Source organism: Mustelus asterias, chromosome 25 (assembly GCF_964213995.1).
Source record: "Mustelus asterias chromosome 25, sMusAst1.hap1.1, whole genome shotgun sequence".
Classification (NCBI taxonomy): Eukaryota; Metazoa; Chordata; class Chondrichthyes; order Carcharhiniformes; family Triakidae; genus Mustelus; species Mustelus asterias.
The window spans coordinates 41184216-41200801 of NC_135825.1; the positions used below are offsets into that span (position 1 = coordinate 41184216).

At 47.8% G+C, this 16586-nt stretch overlaps 1 protein-coding gene across 4 annotated transcripts in view; it reads right to left on the reverse strand.

Moving 5' to 3' along the window:
* Positions 1-16586, reverse strand: part of shisa4 (shisa family member 4) — an 85868-nt gene that overhangs the window by 45759 nt on the left and 23523 nt on the right. For 3 of the 4 annotated variants that reach the window (XM_078242359.1, XM_078242360.1, XM_078242362.1), the window contains exon 2: positions 1307-1484. In XM_078242359.1, coding sequence (XP_078098485.1) covers positions 1307-1484 — 178 coding nt within the window. Of the gene's footprint in view, positions 1-1306; positions 1485-2353; positions 2598-16586 lie in introns of those variants that run through there. The other variant, XM_078242361.1, reaches the window with a different exon arrangement.

Sequence of the window (16586 nt, forward strand, 5' to 3'; positions counted from 1 at the left end):
ATCCCCTTAATACTTTTCTCTCCCTATGTTTATCATACTCAATATTTCACATTTCTCCTCCTTAACTACAATGTCTGCATCAACCCCCTCTTAAGTGAAGACAGATGCAAAGTATTCACTAAACATCAACATCAGTGTTCTTGCTCAGGCCAACAGCCTCAGTATCAACGCATTGACCACACTTGATCAGGTCCTAATGAGACTCCTGAAAAAGGGCTCAGAGCTTCGACACAGCTAGTGAGCTCCAGGAGAGCAAAGAAAATGCTTCGAGGACACCCTCAAAGTCTCTTTGAAAAAATGTAAAATCCCCACCAACACCTGGGAATCCCTGACTCAAGGCCATCCGAAGTAGAAGAAAAGCATCTGGGAAAGAACTGGGAATACTGAGAGCAAGCTGAAGTCAAGCATCAATAGCAAGAGGAGTGCATGGCACCCCACTCCAGGCACCCCACCCAGCCACTCCTTCTACCATCATCTGCCCCACCTGTGACAGAGGCTGGAGGTTGCGTATTAGACTCCTCATTAAGAACCATACCCACGTCCTCCAGCTCCTCATGCAGGTTACCTTTTTGGCTTTCCTTAATCATCCCTTGGTCGTGCAATCGCTCTCCATTTAAACAATATGCTTTTTTTCTATTCTTCATGTTAAATGGACAAGTTTACATTTTCCCACATTCTCCATCTGTCAAATTTTTGTCCACTCACTTAACCTGCCTATATCTCTGTGCAGCCGTCTGAGAGAGAATCTGATAACTTATCCAGGTAAAATTGCATTTGTTATGAAAACCCAGAGAAAGAAAGTCTAATGAAAGATCATCAACTTGAAATGTAAACTCTATTCCTCTCTCTAGAGACTCTGCTAGACTTGTCATGTACTTCCAGAATTTTCTATGTTTAAATCAGACACAACCAGCAAGTACAAATGCCAGCCATAGGGGACAGTGGCCTGCTGGATGTGAGGGAAAAGTCCACCTTATTTGGAGTTTGCTCTATACAGAGAGGAGTGGAAGAAATGCTGTTCCCCATGAGCCACGCTGCACAAGATGCTCTAACTAATCAATTAAGCTCTGAGCATTATTACTAATATGGCTATGAGATAGAATCCAGCTGGTATCAGCCTCCAGTGTGACTCTTATAGTTTCTTATGGTTTCCCAAACTGTTTTCTTTCTAATGCAGGAATCGGTATAAGGGTCGGGTAAAAACAAGAGCCAGCCTATTCCATAGCTTTCTGCCAGCTATCTGCTGAAACCACTTCTGAGCATACCCACTCTGTATAACTGGCAATGTTGAGCCACATAAACTGACCTGAGGTTTAAGGACATACAATAATTCTGTTGTCTTTCACTGATGAGTTGCATTGGATTCAAGCAGCAATAGCGGGAAGTGCAGTTTCCACAGCAGAACTGAAAGAATGGACAGTCAACGCCACTGTGCCAGTTTCCCTGTTTATCTATGTACCACAAACAGTCATTGTCTGCATACACTGCATAAGAAAGTAGAGGACAATATCTCAGAGAAATAGAAAAAGAAAACAATTTAATCTTTCAGTATTCTTCATAACAGACAAAATCCAAGAATAGGCATGAAGGTAACATAATGGGCCCTATTTTACCATTTTAATTCTAAGTGCTGGGCGGACTTGAAACAGGGAGTGTTTCAGATCCGACTTTTAGACCAGTTCTCAGGCGCCCCCATACACACTCTGCCTGAAAAAATATCAGCAATTCCGAATCGTGCTGCAGAAGCCTGTAGGCAGGGCTTAACGTGCCCAAAATCCTGCAGCTCCTATCGGTGCCTCCAACTGCGCATGCGCAGAAATAAAATGATAGAATGCAGCTCCCCTGGCATATCGCTCCTGGGCTGGATAATGCCCCCCCCCCTGGCCCCCACAGGCATTGCCCCACCCCCACAACACTACTGACCCCCTTATCCCCCCAGCCCCCCAAACTTATCGTGGGCCCCTCCCCCCTTCCCCCCCCCACCGATCTCAGGCAGAGTGGCAATGAACCCCCCCTTCCCCCTCACTGATCACATGCAGAGTGGCAGCGCCCCCCCCCCCCTTAACCCTCACTGATCACAGGCAGAGTGGAAGCGGATCCCCCCTTCCCCCTCACTGATCACAGGCAGAGTGGCAGCGAACCCCCCCCTTCCCCCTCACTGATCACAGGCAGAGTGGCAGCAGATCCCCCTTTTCCCCCTCACTGATCACAGGCAGAGTGGTAGCGGATTCCCCCTCCTCCCCGCCCCCCCCATGATTTCAAGCAGAGAGCCATCAGACCCACCTCCCCGCCCCCCCCCCCCCCCCCCGCCACCGATCTCGAGCAGAGAGTGGTCAAGACGCTCGGCACTTACCTCCTCACTAACTGGAGCGCCCGAATTGGACTTTTGTAGAGCATGTCTGCTTCGTGCCGAATATGGATAGGCGAACGCGGTGGTAAAGGGGGAAGTGCCGGTAAGGTTGGGTGTGCAGCCCATTAAGTCAATTTAAATGCATGCAAATTTCCGTTTCAGGCATGGTCCTGATTGCGGCCATTTTCGGGCCTTGGTAAAGGGGGATCTGGCACGGAGGTGGGCGCAGATCGGGCTACTCGTCTCAAGCCCAAATTTACCAAGTTTTCGTGCAACGTGATGGTAAAATCGGACCCAATGTGTAAAAAAACACAGCTTGCTTCACTTCAAGTTGAGCCTTATCTATCAAGAAAAAGTAAGAGTGATGAAAAATATTTCAATTCTTAGGAAATATTTAATAGGGCCCTCCCTCACAGAAAAATTGTGACTAAAGTTCAAAGACTATTTCCTCAGGTGAATGGAGCGGTAACTAGGGGGCATAACTATAGAGTTCATGGTGGGAGATATAGGAAGGATGTCCGAGGTAGGTGTTTTACTCAGAGTGGTTGGGGTGTGGAATGGACTGCCTGCAGGGATAGTGGAGTCAGAAACTTTAGGAACATTTAAGAAGCTATTGGATAGGCACATGGAGTACTTTGGGATGATAGGGAGGAAATAGCTTGATCTGGGTTTCAGACAAAGCTCGGCACAACATCGTGGGCCGAAGGGCCTGTTCTGTGCTGTACTGTTCTATGTTCTATCTAAGTTACGATCTGTGAGATCCAAGAGGATAGTAAGAAGTTTAACAACACCAGGTTAAAGTCCAACAGGTTTATTTGGTAGCAAAAGCCACACAAGCTTTCGGAGCTGCAAGCCCCTTCTTCAGGTGAGTGGGAATTCTGTTCACAAAGAAGGGGCTTGCAGCTCCGAAAGCTTGTGTGGCTTTTGCTACCAAATAAACCTGTTGGACTTTAACCTGGTGTTGTTAAACTTCTTACTGTGTTTACCCCAGTCCAACGCCGGCATCTCCACATCATGAGATCCAAGAGGAACAGGGTAATAATCATAATTCTGTAGCAACAGCCAGATAGGTGGTCCAGACATTCCTGGTGTTTAGGATACATTAACAATGGGAGTAAAGTTAATACAAGTGGAATGTATCAGCCAGTGAATTAGAAAAGGCTGCAAAGGCAAGATCAACAATACAAGTGTGCAATCAAACACACACAGGCACCTCGAATGATAACAAGCATTCACTTCAAAATAGTAATGCATCTTCATTTAAATTAGCAACTAATTATAAGGAGAAAAGTGCTGAGCTAACGTGCATCTACTTATCATTCAAAATCCTGTCCATGGCACATTCCTCATATCCAAATCTATTACTTCTCACAACTTTTTAGGTCAACTGTCTGTAAACATTTTATATTCATTCAAGGGATGTGGATGTCGCAGGTCCAGCATCTATTCCCCATCGCTAACTGCCCTCAAGCAAGGTGGTGGTGAGCTGCCTTCCTGGACCACAGCAGTCCATGCAGTGTAGACACTTCCATAGTGCTGTTTGGAAAAGAGCTCCAGGATTTTGACACAGCGGTAGTGAAGGAACAGCGATATTTTTCCAAGTCAGGACAGTGAATGGTTTGGAGGAGAATCTGCCGTTGTCCTTCAAGGTGATACACACAGCTGTCACTGTGAGTCAGTAATGGAGGGAGGGAATGTTTGTGGATGGGATGAGCGGGCTGCTTTGTCCTGGATGATGTCAAGCTTCTTGAGATTTGTTGGAGTTGCACTCATCCAGGCAAGGGGACAGTGTTCCATCCCATTCTTGACTTGTGCCTTGTAGATAGATGGTGGACAGGCTCTGGAGAGCCAGGAGGTGTGTTACATGCCACAGGATTCTTAGCCTCTGACCTGCTCTTGTAACCATAGTATTTATATGGCTAGCCCAGTTCAATTTCTAGTCAATGGTAGCACCCAGGATGTTGATAGAGGGGGACTCAGTGATAGTAACACCATAGAACCCCTACAGTACAGAAGGCCCATCGATTCTGCACCGATCACCGAAAGAGCATCTACCGATCACCCCCCACCGCCATAGCCCTGTAACCCTGTGCATTTACCATGGTTAAACCACCTAACCTGCAAATCTCTGGACACTAAGGGGCAAGTTATCATGGGCAATCCACCTAACTTAGATATTTTTGGACTGTGGTAGGAAACCGGAGCTAACCGGAAGAAACCCACACAGACACGGGGAGAATGTGCATACTCCACACAGTCACCGAAGACTGAAATAAAACCCAGGTCCCTGGCGCTGTGAAGCAGCAGTGCTAACCACATGCTGCCCATTGAATGTAAGGGGCAATGGTTGGATTCTCTTTCGTTTGAGATCGTCATTGCCTGGGACCTATGTGGCACATTAGGCATGGACTGCTTCAGTATCTGAGGAGTTGCAAATGGTGTTGAACATCTCCACTCCTGACCTTACGATGGAAGGAAGGCCATTGATGAAGCAGCTGATGATGGTTGGGCAGTAATAGTGGCAGGTACAATTTTGTCTTTTAAAAAGCATTTAGATAGTTACATGGGTAAGATGGGTATAGAGGGATACGAGCCAAACGCGGGCAATTGGGACTTGCTTACTGGTAAAAACTGGGCGGCATGGATAAGTTCATAGAATCTTAGAATCCTACAGTGCAGAAGGAGGCCATTCGGCCCATCGAGTCTGCACCGACCACAATCCTACCCAGGCCCTATCTCCATAACCCCATGCATTTACCCTAGCTAGTCCCCCTGGCACTAAGGGGCAATTTACCATGGTCAATCAATCTAACCTGCACATCTTTGGACAGTGGGAGGAAACCGGAGCACCCAGAGGAAACCCACGCAGACACGTGCAGAATGTGCAAACTCCACACAGACAGTGACCAAGCCAGGAATTGAACCCGGGTACCTAATGCTGTGAGGCAGCAGTAGTAACCACTGTGCCACCCCCTGTTGGGCCAAGGGGCCTGTTTTTATGCTGTAAGTCTCTATGACACTATCCTGAGGAATTCTTACAGTGATGTCCTGGAGCTGAAATTAATGACATCCAACAACCAAAACCAGCTTCCTTTGTGCCAGGTATGATTTCAACCAGCGGAGTTTTCCCCATTGACTTCAGTTTTGCTTGGGCTCCTTGATGCGATACTTGGTGAAATGCTGCCTTGATGTTAAGGGAGAACACTCTCAGCTCAACTCTGGAGTTCAGCTCTTTTGCCCATGTTTGAATTCTGAGGACGTCACCTATGCTGTTGATAAAGGAGAACTGATGGATGTACTAAGATTTCCAAAAGGTGTTTGATAAAGTATCTTAGAAAATAAAAGTTTAAGGTATAGGGCTGCTGACTGACAGGAAACATGGGCAGAAATGGGTCTTTTTCAGGTTCGCAAGATGTAATGAGTGGTGTGCCACAGGGATCAGTGCTGGGACCTCAACTGTTTACAATTTATATCAATGACTTGAATGAGGGGACTGAAGTGATGATTGCCAAATTTGCTGATGACACACAGATTGTGAAGAGAACATAAGGAGGCTACAAAGGGACATGGATAGGTTAAGTGAGTGGGCAAAGATCTAGCAAATGAGATATAATGTAGGAAAATATGAAATTGTCCATTTTGGCAGGAAGAATCATAGAGAAGCATATTATCTAAATGGTGAAAGATTGCAGAGCTCTGAGATGCAGGCGGATCTGGGTGTCCTCATGCATGATCACAAAAGACTAATATACAGCAAGTAATTAGAAACGTTAAATGAATGTTATCATTTATCGCAAGGAAAATTGAATAAAAAGAGTAGGGAGGTTATATGCTTTAGTTATACAGGTGCCACGGTGGCATGGTAGTTAGTGCAGTTGGCCTCACAGTGCCAGGGACCCAGGTTCCATTCGGCTTTGGGTCACTGTCTGTATGGAGTTTGCATGTTCTCCCTGTGTCTGCGTGGGTTTCCTCCAGGTGCTCCAGTTTCCTCCCAGTCCAAAGAGCAGGTCAGAGGCTAGGAATACTGTGGCAAGTAACTCGTCTCCTGACTCCCCAAAGCTTGCCATCATCTCCAGGATGTGGAGATGCCGGCGTTGGACTGGGGTAAACACAGTAAGAATTTTAACAACACCAGGTTAAAGTCCAACAGGTTTATTTGGTAGCAAAAGCCACACAAGCTTTCGGAGCCTTAAGCCCCTTAAGGCTTAAGGCTCCGAAAGCTTGTGTGGCTTTTGCTACCAAGTAAACCTGTTGGACTTTAACCTGGTGTTATTAAACTTCTTACATCATCTACAGGCACAGGTCAGGAGTGTGATGGAATGCTCCCCACTTGCCTGGATGGGTGTAGCTCCAACAACACTCAAGAAGCTTGACACCATCCAGGACAAAGCAGCACACTTGATTGACACCACATCCACAAACATCCACTCCCTCCACCACCAATGCTCAGTAGCAGCAGTATGTACTAACTACGAAATGCACCGCAGCAATTCACCAAAGATCCTTAGACAGCACCTTCCAAACTCACAACCACTTCCATCTAGGAGGACAAGGGCAGCAGATACCTGGGAACACCACCACCTGTAAGTTCCTCTCCAAGCCACTCACCGTCCTGACTTGGAACTATATCGCTGTTCCTTCACAGTAGCTGGGTCAAAATCCTGGAATTCCCTCCCGAATGGCATTGTGGGTCAACCACAGCAAGTTGTGGCCAAACGGGCCACCTAAGATGGTGGTTAGCAAGGGCATGCTGGGATAATTGGACAAGCGCTGAAACAGACAGGCTGCAGCTGCAAGAGCTGGAATACACAGAATATTGGCCATCTCCAGGACAAAGGACACTTTTGGTCAAACTGGGTTGTTTACCAGACATAGGGGCATCTCAACCCCTTATTTGGGAGGGAGGTATGTGACCTACATGCCTCCAACACCTATAGGCATGGCCATTGGGTACACACCCAGAGATCGGTGTGGCAACACCTGATTGGACCCTATCGATCAGGGTGATCGAGTCCTGATCGATTGATTGGCAATGGCCAAAAGGGCACGAAAATCAACGAGGTATAATGGGTATTGCGCAACGGAAGAATCTCACTCTCTCCCTCCCCCCCCCCCCCCCACCCCCACCCCACCCCACAGCGAACGACAACAACGGTGACCATTACTAGCAACGACCAGCACGAGAAGACCACCCCAGCCAAGAAGGAAGGAAGATCAGAGCCAGAGTATCAGACCAGACCAAAGCTCTAGAGAATGCAGAGGACTAGAGAGACCAGCACACAGATAAACGCCAAGATCTGCCTGGGTACTTGCCAGCAAAAGTTAAGTCAAGATCTAGTATTGGATTTGAACTTTAGTATTCTGTGAGATAACTTATTGTTGATTGGGTGGGTGATTAATAATTGTGTGTAAATAAATATTGTACCAACAAGAAGTCTATTCGCAATTCTTTGTCCACCGTATAAGTGTTAAAACAGAGTGTGCGGCAGGCGCAACATAATTGGCAACTCTGGTGGGACATCGACAAGAAGTAACTTTGTTGCTCCGATATCGAATCCCACAGAACCTAATATTCCTGGAGATTTAGCCTGAGCCCAAGTTAAGACGTCAAATGCCCCACGTAACATTTCAAGTAAATTGAAGGGAGTGGAAGGTCTATATTGAATGATTATTTAAAATTCAGAGCCAACAGGTGTAAACTCCTTATTGGACAAATTACAGCTTTTGGGAAATTGTTTATTGTGCATGCGTTGTTACTAACAAGGAGGATAGGGTCAACTCCATAGGTTTACATTAGAATCCGGACGGATTAGGACCAGAACATAGCCCAAAGCCATACCCACAGTCCGATCAACTCCCTACCCCTTGTCGTTGAATTTAGAATGGCAGGAAACATTACAGAGTGTCCCATATGGAAAACAAAAATCAGGGAATATATTAAGAAAGGGAGGCCCCTATGGGCAGAATTTTGTGCCAATACTGTGGCGGGACCGAGATCCCTTGGACAGAAGTATTGGGATGATCTGAGGAAAGTTCAGGGAAAATGGGCAGTCAAATGTGAGAAAGTGACTGCCATGGTGAGCTGCTTAGGACAGCTGCTAGGAGCAAAACAGGAATTAAACATAGTTCGTAAGGAACTGGAGGAATCAAAGCAGGTGCAGGAGGAGGAGGAGGGACAGATTAGGAAATTAAAAGAGGAAACGGAGGAGGAGATAAAGAAACTAAAGGAACAGCAACAGGAGAGGATAGAACAAATAAACGCCGAAAAGGACAGAGAGGTAGACGAATTGAAAAGAACAAATCAGGCAAATTTATTACATCAGGGCAATTTTCAGACCCAGTATGAGAGAGAGCCTATCAAGACGCCCAGCGTGCTGTCTTGGCCAAAAGTGAAGCCGAGCAGCCGATAGCACGATTGGAAGCTAAGTGCACCGATCTGCAGGCGGCAATAAAAGCGCTACATCAAACCAGTAAAGAACAGAGACAGGCAACCGCTGACCACTCCAAATGCCAGCGAGAAATTTCACGGCTGGAATCCCTATTATCGGTTCAAAATGGATTTACGTGTACCTTCGGGACAGGAGAGGAAGAGGAGATTGAGAATGCAGATTGGGGAGAGTTAAAGGAGAATGCTAGACTGTACGTTACATGAACTGAGCATTGGGGTCCACCACCATCTTTCCCAGGGGAAGTCATACCCACCGCGCCCCCAGATTCACCTCCGATGCACCCAGTGACGACTGAACGTCTGGTAGGAGAGGCTCGGGGCCCAGCTGTTACATACACAATCCTGTTTACGGTGGCACAATTGACTGAAATCGCAAATAAAATCCCAATCTTCGAGCCATCGGCTGACCCTCACAGTTTCTTTGAGAAGGTTAGGCAGCAAAAGATAATGCACGGGCTAGATGAAAGGGAAGAAATAAAGGTAATAGTCATGTGCTTAAGCAATTCTGTACGCTCTGCCCTGCTAGCCCCTCAAAATGTCGGGGAAGGAGCCTTGAGCGAGATCAAGGAAGTGATATTGACTGCAGTAGGGTTTAATAAAGGGGATCCTGTAGATGGGTTAAATAAATGTAGACAGAGGAATGGGGAACATCCGACTGCCTTTGTCGGTCGTTTATGGATCCACTTGGATCCACATGGGAGTGTATGGGGAATTAGATCGGGCCAGATTAAATGAAGCCGATTCATCCAAATAGGCTCGGACATTAGTGTCGCACACCACAGAGGAAGGCAAGAAAGACTGGGCTAATTTTGACCCTGCAGAGACCACACACAGCGAAGCATGGGTTCTCCGATGGTTAGCTCGAGTCTGGGAACAGGAAGTTCCAGGGACCCCCAACGTCACGGTCAGATAGGGAAGCGAGAATGCTTCCGATGAAGGCTAACCAGGGTCCGATATGGAAGATCGAGGGTAGAGGGGATCACCAACACCAGAGAGGTACAGCTCCACCTTATACAGCAGCCCTGGGGAGAGATAGATGGACATAATGTATAGAATTATATAGAAGAATTATATAGAAACCCTACAGTGCAGAAGGAGGCCATTCGGCCCATCGAGTCTGCACCGACCACAATCCCACCCAGGCCCTATCCCCACATATTTACCCGCTAATCCCTCTAACCTACACATCTCAGAACTCTAAGGGGCAATTTTTTGTAATTGCGAGCAGCCAGGACACTTCGCCCGAGAGTGTAGGAGACCCCCACCACCCTATACACGGTCCCCGAGACAAGCAGGACCACCAGCTCCACCAGTTAGGCCAGCTCCTAGATACAAGAGAGAACACCGCCCGCCACCGCTAGAAGGTCCCGGTCACCCCATGCATACCGTGAGCGCTAACCCACCACTATATACAACGGTCCCTGACTATGGGACCTTAGATTGACGGTGTACGGCCTCTCCAACCTGGGCCTGTAGCACCAGGTGGGATAGCGTAGGGAGACCTCTAGTTAATGGCGAGGTAAGAGGCCACCTCGTAGAACTCCTTTGGGATCCCGGAAGCTCCTGAACTACCCTGAATATATCAAAATTGAAGAGACATCTCTTGGCCAACTACGCCTACAATCACACTCAGTGGATTCACGGGACACAGGAGAGACTCATTACAGCCCCTATACAGGGCGGCACGGTAGCACAGTGGTTAGCACTGCTGCTTCACAGCTCCAGGGTCCCGGGTTCGATTCCCGGCTCGGTCACTGTCTGTGTGGAGTTTGCACATTCTCCTCGTGTCTGCGTGGGTTTCCTCCGGGTGCTCCGGTTTCCTCCCACAGTCCAAAGATGTGCGGGTTAGGTTGATTGGCCAGGTTAAAAATTGCCCCTTAGAGTCCTAGGATGCGAAGGTTAGAGGGTAAAATATGTGGGGGTAGGGCCTGGGTGGGATTGTGGTCGGTGCAGACTCGATGGGCCGAATGGCCTCCTTCTGCACTGTAGGGTTTCTATGATAACCTAGGCGTGTGACCATCTGGTGGCGTTAGTTGACCTTCCCCCAACACTGAACACATTCTTCGATACGATTACATGAATAAATGTAATCTTTCATTTGATCCAGTTAATCGATGCATTTGGCAGATGGCTACGATTAGCAGAGCGCCGTCAATCATTCCAGTCGGCACATATAAGGGAATTCTGGTTTGATCTCTTAACAATTAGCAGTGACCTAGCCATCAGGAAGATGCTTCAAAGAAACAAAGGGGTGTTTGAGCAGCATAAGCACGATTGTGGCCAGATACCTAGGGAGGTGTTAATTGAAGGGCCAGACCCGAAACCACAGAGACAATACGGTTTCCCCAGACAGGCAGAGGTGGCCAAAGTAATTAATAGTCTATTACAGTACGGGGAGTTGAGAGGGGTGGCATCAACAAACAATGCACTGATATGGCCTGCACGGCCTCCATGACGGATCATGGAAGTTAATGATCGATTATCGGGAATTAAATAAGGTTATTCCATTCACGGCCCCACCGTAGTTACAAGCCCCATCACCATGATGAGATAGGGAGTCCAGGTAAAACTTTTCACGGTATTGGATATCAGTAATGGTTTCTGGTCCATCCCTTTAAATCGGTCCTGCCAGTACAAGTTCACCTTTGCCTTCCAAGGACAGCAATACACTTGGACATGCCTACCACAGGGTTTCCATAATTCCCATCCATCTTCCACAAACAACTAACTACCGGACTAGGAAAGTTTTCCCGACCGAGTGCCTGGTCCAATATGTAGACAACTTATTGTTACAGACCAGCACCAAAGAGGAGCATGTAACATTATTAGATGAATTGCTCACACTGATCCACTCGTTAGGCTGCAAAGTCAACCTGAAAAGGCCCAATTACCCATGGGAAGAGGGAGATCGAATAGAAAAGGATAGACTCCACAGTGCACCTCCCATAGACTCCACAGTGCACCTCCCATAGACTCCACAGTGCACCTCCCATAGACTCCACAGTGCACCTCCCATAGACTCCACAGTGCACCTCCCATAGACTCCACAGTGCACCTCCCATAGACTCCACAGTGCACCTCCCATAGACTCCACAGTGCACCTCCCATAGACTCCACAGTGCACCTCCCATAGACTCCATAGTGCACCTCCCATAGACTCCACAGTGCACCTCCCATAGGCTCCACAGTGCACCTCCCATAGACTCCACAGTGCACCTCCCATAGACTCCACAGTGCACCTCCCATAGACTCCACAGTGCACCTCCCATAGACTCCACAGTGCACCTCCCATAGACTCCACAGTGCACCTCCCATAGACTCCACAGTGCACCTCCCATAGACTCCACAGTGCACCTCCCATAGACTCCATAGTGCACCTCCCATAGACTCCATAGTGCACCTCCCATAGACTCCATAGTGCACCTCCCATAGACTCCACAGTGCACCTCCCATAGACTCCATAGTGCACCTCCCATAGACTCCAGAGTGCACCTCCCATAGACTCCATAGTGCACCTCCCATAGACTCCATAGTGCACCTCCCATAGACTCCATAGTGCACCTCCCATAGACTCCATAGTGCACCTCCCATAGACTCCATAGTGCACCTCCCATAGACTCCATAGTGCCCCTCCCACTGCCCCGAGGTGTGAGTGCCCTCCGATCTTTCCTCGGTCTAGGAGGGTACTGTCGGAATCATATAGACGGCTTCACCACCAAAGCAGCCCCACTGTCTGAATTGTTAAAGGAAAACGCGACCTGGAAGTGGACTGCGCAGCACACAGCTGCAGTAACTGATTTAAAAGCCGCCTTCGCCACAGCACCAGCCTTACTAGTCCCCGACCCAGATCTACCCTACGCCTTAGAGGTTGCAGCCACCGACCACAGACTTTCGGTAGTATTGTTACAGGAACGACATGGTAGATCAGGCCCAGTAGCCTACACCTCATGAGTATTAGACCCAGTCAAACAGGGCTTTTCTGGGTACAAAGGACACCTGCTCGCGGTATTTTGGGTTGTGCATCATTTCGCATATATTACTGGACTGAACCCAATAACAGCTCTCACCGAACAGCCCAACCCAACTTCTGCCGGACGGCTGCCTTAAAGACAGCTCGGTAAGCCAGGTCCGCTCTGCCCGTTGGACATTACTACTACAGGGTAGGGACATCACTGTAAAGTGAACCAAAGTGCCCACTGCAGATAATTTAAATATTGGGGGAGATCCACATGAGTGTCAGGTTATAGCCACAAAGGACCCCACAGGTCCGATTATCCTGAAACAACAGGAGACACGGTCAGGGACAAAACAGACAACCACCCAACGGACAGACTCAGCCATGAGAATTTATGTAGACGGTTCATCCACCATAGAGGATGGGACCAGGATCACCGGATGTGGCATTTATGTAGAAAATCAACAGGGACAGCCACTAATAGAACTCGCTCTCAAACTACCCAGTCACTTGAGTGCTCAAGCTGCCAAACTAGCCGCAGTTGCATACGTAGTGAGTCACCCAGATTTATTTCCAACTCCCGCCAACATACACTCCGATAGCATGTACATGTCCAACAGCCTGACTGTGTTCCTACCATTATGGGAAGTCAGAGGTTTCGTCTCTGCGGACGGAAAGCCCCTACCATTGGCCCCCTTATTAAAATATGTTCTGCATGCCACCGAAGAGCGTACATACAGAATTATTAAAGTTAGAAGCCACCACAGGACCTCCACACCTGGCAACTGTAAGGCAGTTTGGCCAAAGCAGGTGCCCGTACAGGACAATTTTGGCAGCCACCCACAGGAGAGCAAGTAGACCCTGTGGCCATCTGTCAAACCAATATAGCCGACTTGGTCCAGGCGCAGCGTACTGACGATTCCCTAAAACAAATCTTGGAAGGAGTCTACCCAGCCCCATACGAGGAATGGAAGGATAAAATACAAATTCAGGATGGCTTAATACTAAAGGCAGGCACGTATGTAGTCCCTTCCCAAGACAGAAAACAGCTCACCTGCCAATACCATGACAGACATGGACATCAGGGCACAGACAATAATCGAGCAGTTGAAAGAATCATGTTGATGGCCTGAACTACACGATGACATCACCCATTATATCGAAAATTGTTTAATTTGCGCTCAAAATAACCCCAATAGGTATGCCAGGAAAGCAGAGCCAAGGCATACATGCCCAGTAGAAGGCCCCTGGACAAATTGATTATATCGGCCCACTATCGTCATGCAGGAATGGATTTAAATACGTCCTGGTAATAATAGACACTTTCACCAAATGGGTGGAGGCATTCCCGACTAGATCCAACACAGCTAAGGCCACCGCAAAAATATTGGCCCAACAGGTGTTCACACAATGGGGTCTGCCCCGTAGCATAGAGTCTGACCAAGGGACACATTTCACCAGGTGGGTGATGCAGAACATCATGGCTATGTTTGGCATCAAGCAGAAATTCCACAGCGCCTACCATCCACAATCCAATGGAATCGTAGAGCGCATGAACCGAATGCTAAAAGGGATCATTAGGAAAACTGTGCAGCAAAACAACACAACATGGGATACTGTGCTTCCCTTTGCCCTCATGATGGTACGCAACACCGTTTCCAGCTCTACTAGGTTCACCCCCCCCCCCCACACACACACACATTAATGACTGGCTGAGCTATGAGGGGAGCTGAATATTTATTGGGATTTAATTTAATTGAGCCTGCTATCACAGCGCTCACCCATAAGAAAGACGTCCAGCAAATAATGAAAACATTAAAGCAGCCAGTTGGCCGCAGCTGTCCGACTAGGAGTTAAAAAGAAACTGAGCAAGGCATCCCGTAGAATATACAGTTGGCCAGCAGGTAATGATTTCCCTCTACAATCCCAGTTCTTTCTTGTCCCCAAAATATGCAGGCCCACACACCATCACCGACAAAATAAGCCCTTCGGTGTATAAGGTCCTGATCGCCGATGGGAAAACTGGTTGGTTCCACGTAAATCAACTGAAAGTTTACGGGACTCAGAATAATCACTTCCACCATCTCACATTAGAAATAGGGGACGATGACACTAGGCGACCGGATTGGCCTCACCCAGTAAACATATTTCCCCGAACATCTTCTCATCCATTTCCAGGTTCAAACCAGACCCTTACCCCTATCACGCTACAGCCAAAGCCTCGTCCGCACCTGAAGTAGCCCTAGGGGTACTGATTGACCTGGACATAATAGGAGATTTGCGCACCCCAGAGGATTGGTGCGACTCGCTAGACATTGGCCCTTGCAGCACTATGGATTCCCCTATAAACATAAGCCTTACTAGCCCCAGAGCCAACAGTGAGGCCCTGACTAAACGACACTGGGTTATTTTAATGGGTATACCCGATGCCGCATCCCCTACCTGGGTAAGAGACCAGACAAAAAGATTGATTAGAATGGGAGATGAGGATAAAGGACCCCCGAACCCAGAACCGAACACAGACCCCACAGTGCAGTCCAACGAACTGACACGGGTATGGAGGCCAGGTGAAGATGTAATGATGGAGCCCCATGAGACAAATTATTCAGAGGATAAGTTTCTGTTGGGCAATTTGTTAACGGAAATGCTGAATGATGAAATCGAAGGTGCTCCAAATGATAAAATTCAGTCTACAATGCAGACCAATGCAAGGTACAAGAGTCTCTGATGGAAACACCCACTTACAAATCCCTCAACCTGCAGGTCCACCGTGACCGACCAACAGTAAAATGTCCATGGTTAAATGCAACCAATTCATCCCCATTCAGTCTGTATAATGCTAGTACGATTAACCAGGTTACCTATACAGTCCAATACCATGATCTTTCACCATCTTTCTTCAGTTAAGACCGGACTTCAAGGCAACAGTGCTAAATTTTAAAAATCATCGAGGCGACTGTGCTAAATTTAAAAATCGTTAAGGCTCGTTAAGTGCTACATTTTAAATTCACAGAGGTACTTGTGCTAAATTTTAAATTCGTTCTGCCTTCGAACCCCAAGGCACTCATGGAACGGACACCTTATCTAACCCATGTCCCGCAAGATGTACCGATGCCAACCTCTTCAGGTCATGACAGACCGACTCCAGTGCTATTCGAATCCCAAGGGCCAAAGGTGACTGCTGCTAAAATGAAACAGGCCTCCTTGATTTTGCGGGCCAGTTTAAACAAGCTCTTTACCAACCACTCCACAACTCGTACATTTATCGATCTGAACAAAAATTGGCTCGGCAGTGGTTCATAATTGGAAGAACGCTTACCCGGAGATCAGAGGCTGAATGCCCGTGACTGCTGAAGCGGCGGCCTTCACGACACACGACAGCGTAGAGTCGCTGAGCAGAGACTGATAGCCAGGTTCCGCACACATGAGGACGGCCTCAACCGGGATATTGGGTTCATGTCACACTACCTGTAACCCCCACAACTTGCCTGGATGTACAAAATAGCACTAGCTGCCCTGTCTGGAGACAATACACATCTCTTTAACCTGTGCTTAATGCTCATTCCACTCACATTGTCTGTACCTTTAAGACTTGATTAGCTGTAAAGACTCACATTCCAATCATTATTCATGTAAATTGAGTTTGTGTCTTTGTGCCCTGTTTGTGATCAGAACTCCCACCCACCTGACGAAGGAACAGCCTGTTCCGAAAGCTAGTGGCTTTTGCTACCAAATAAACCTGTTGGACTTTAAGCTGCTGGTGTTGTTAGACTTCTTACTGTGTTTACCCCAGTCCAACGCCGGCACCTCCACATCATTGATACGAAACACAC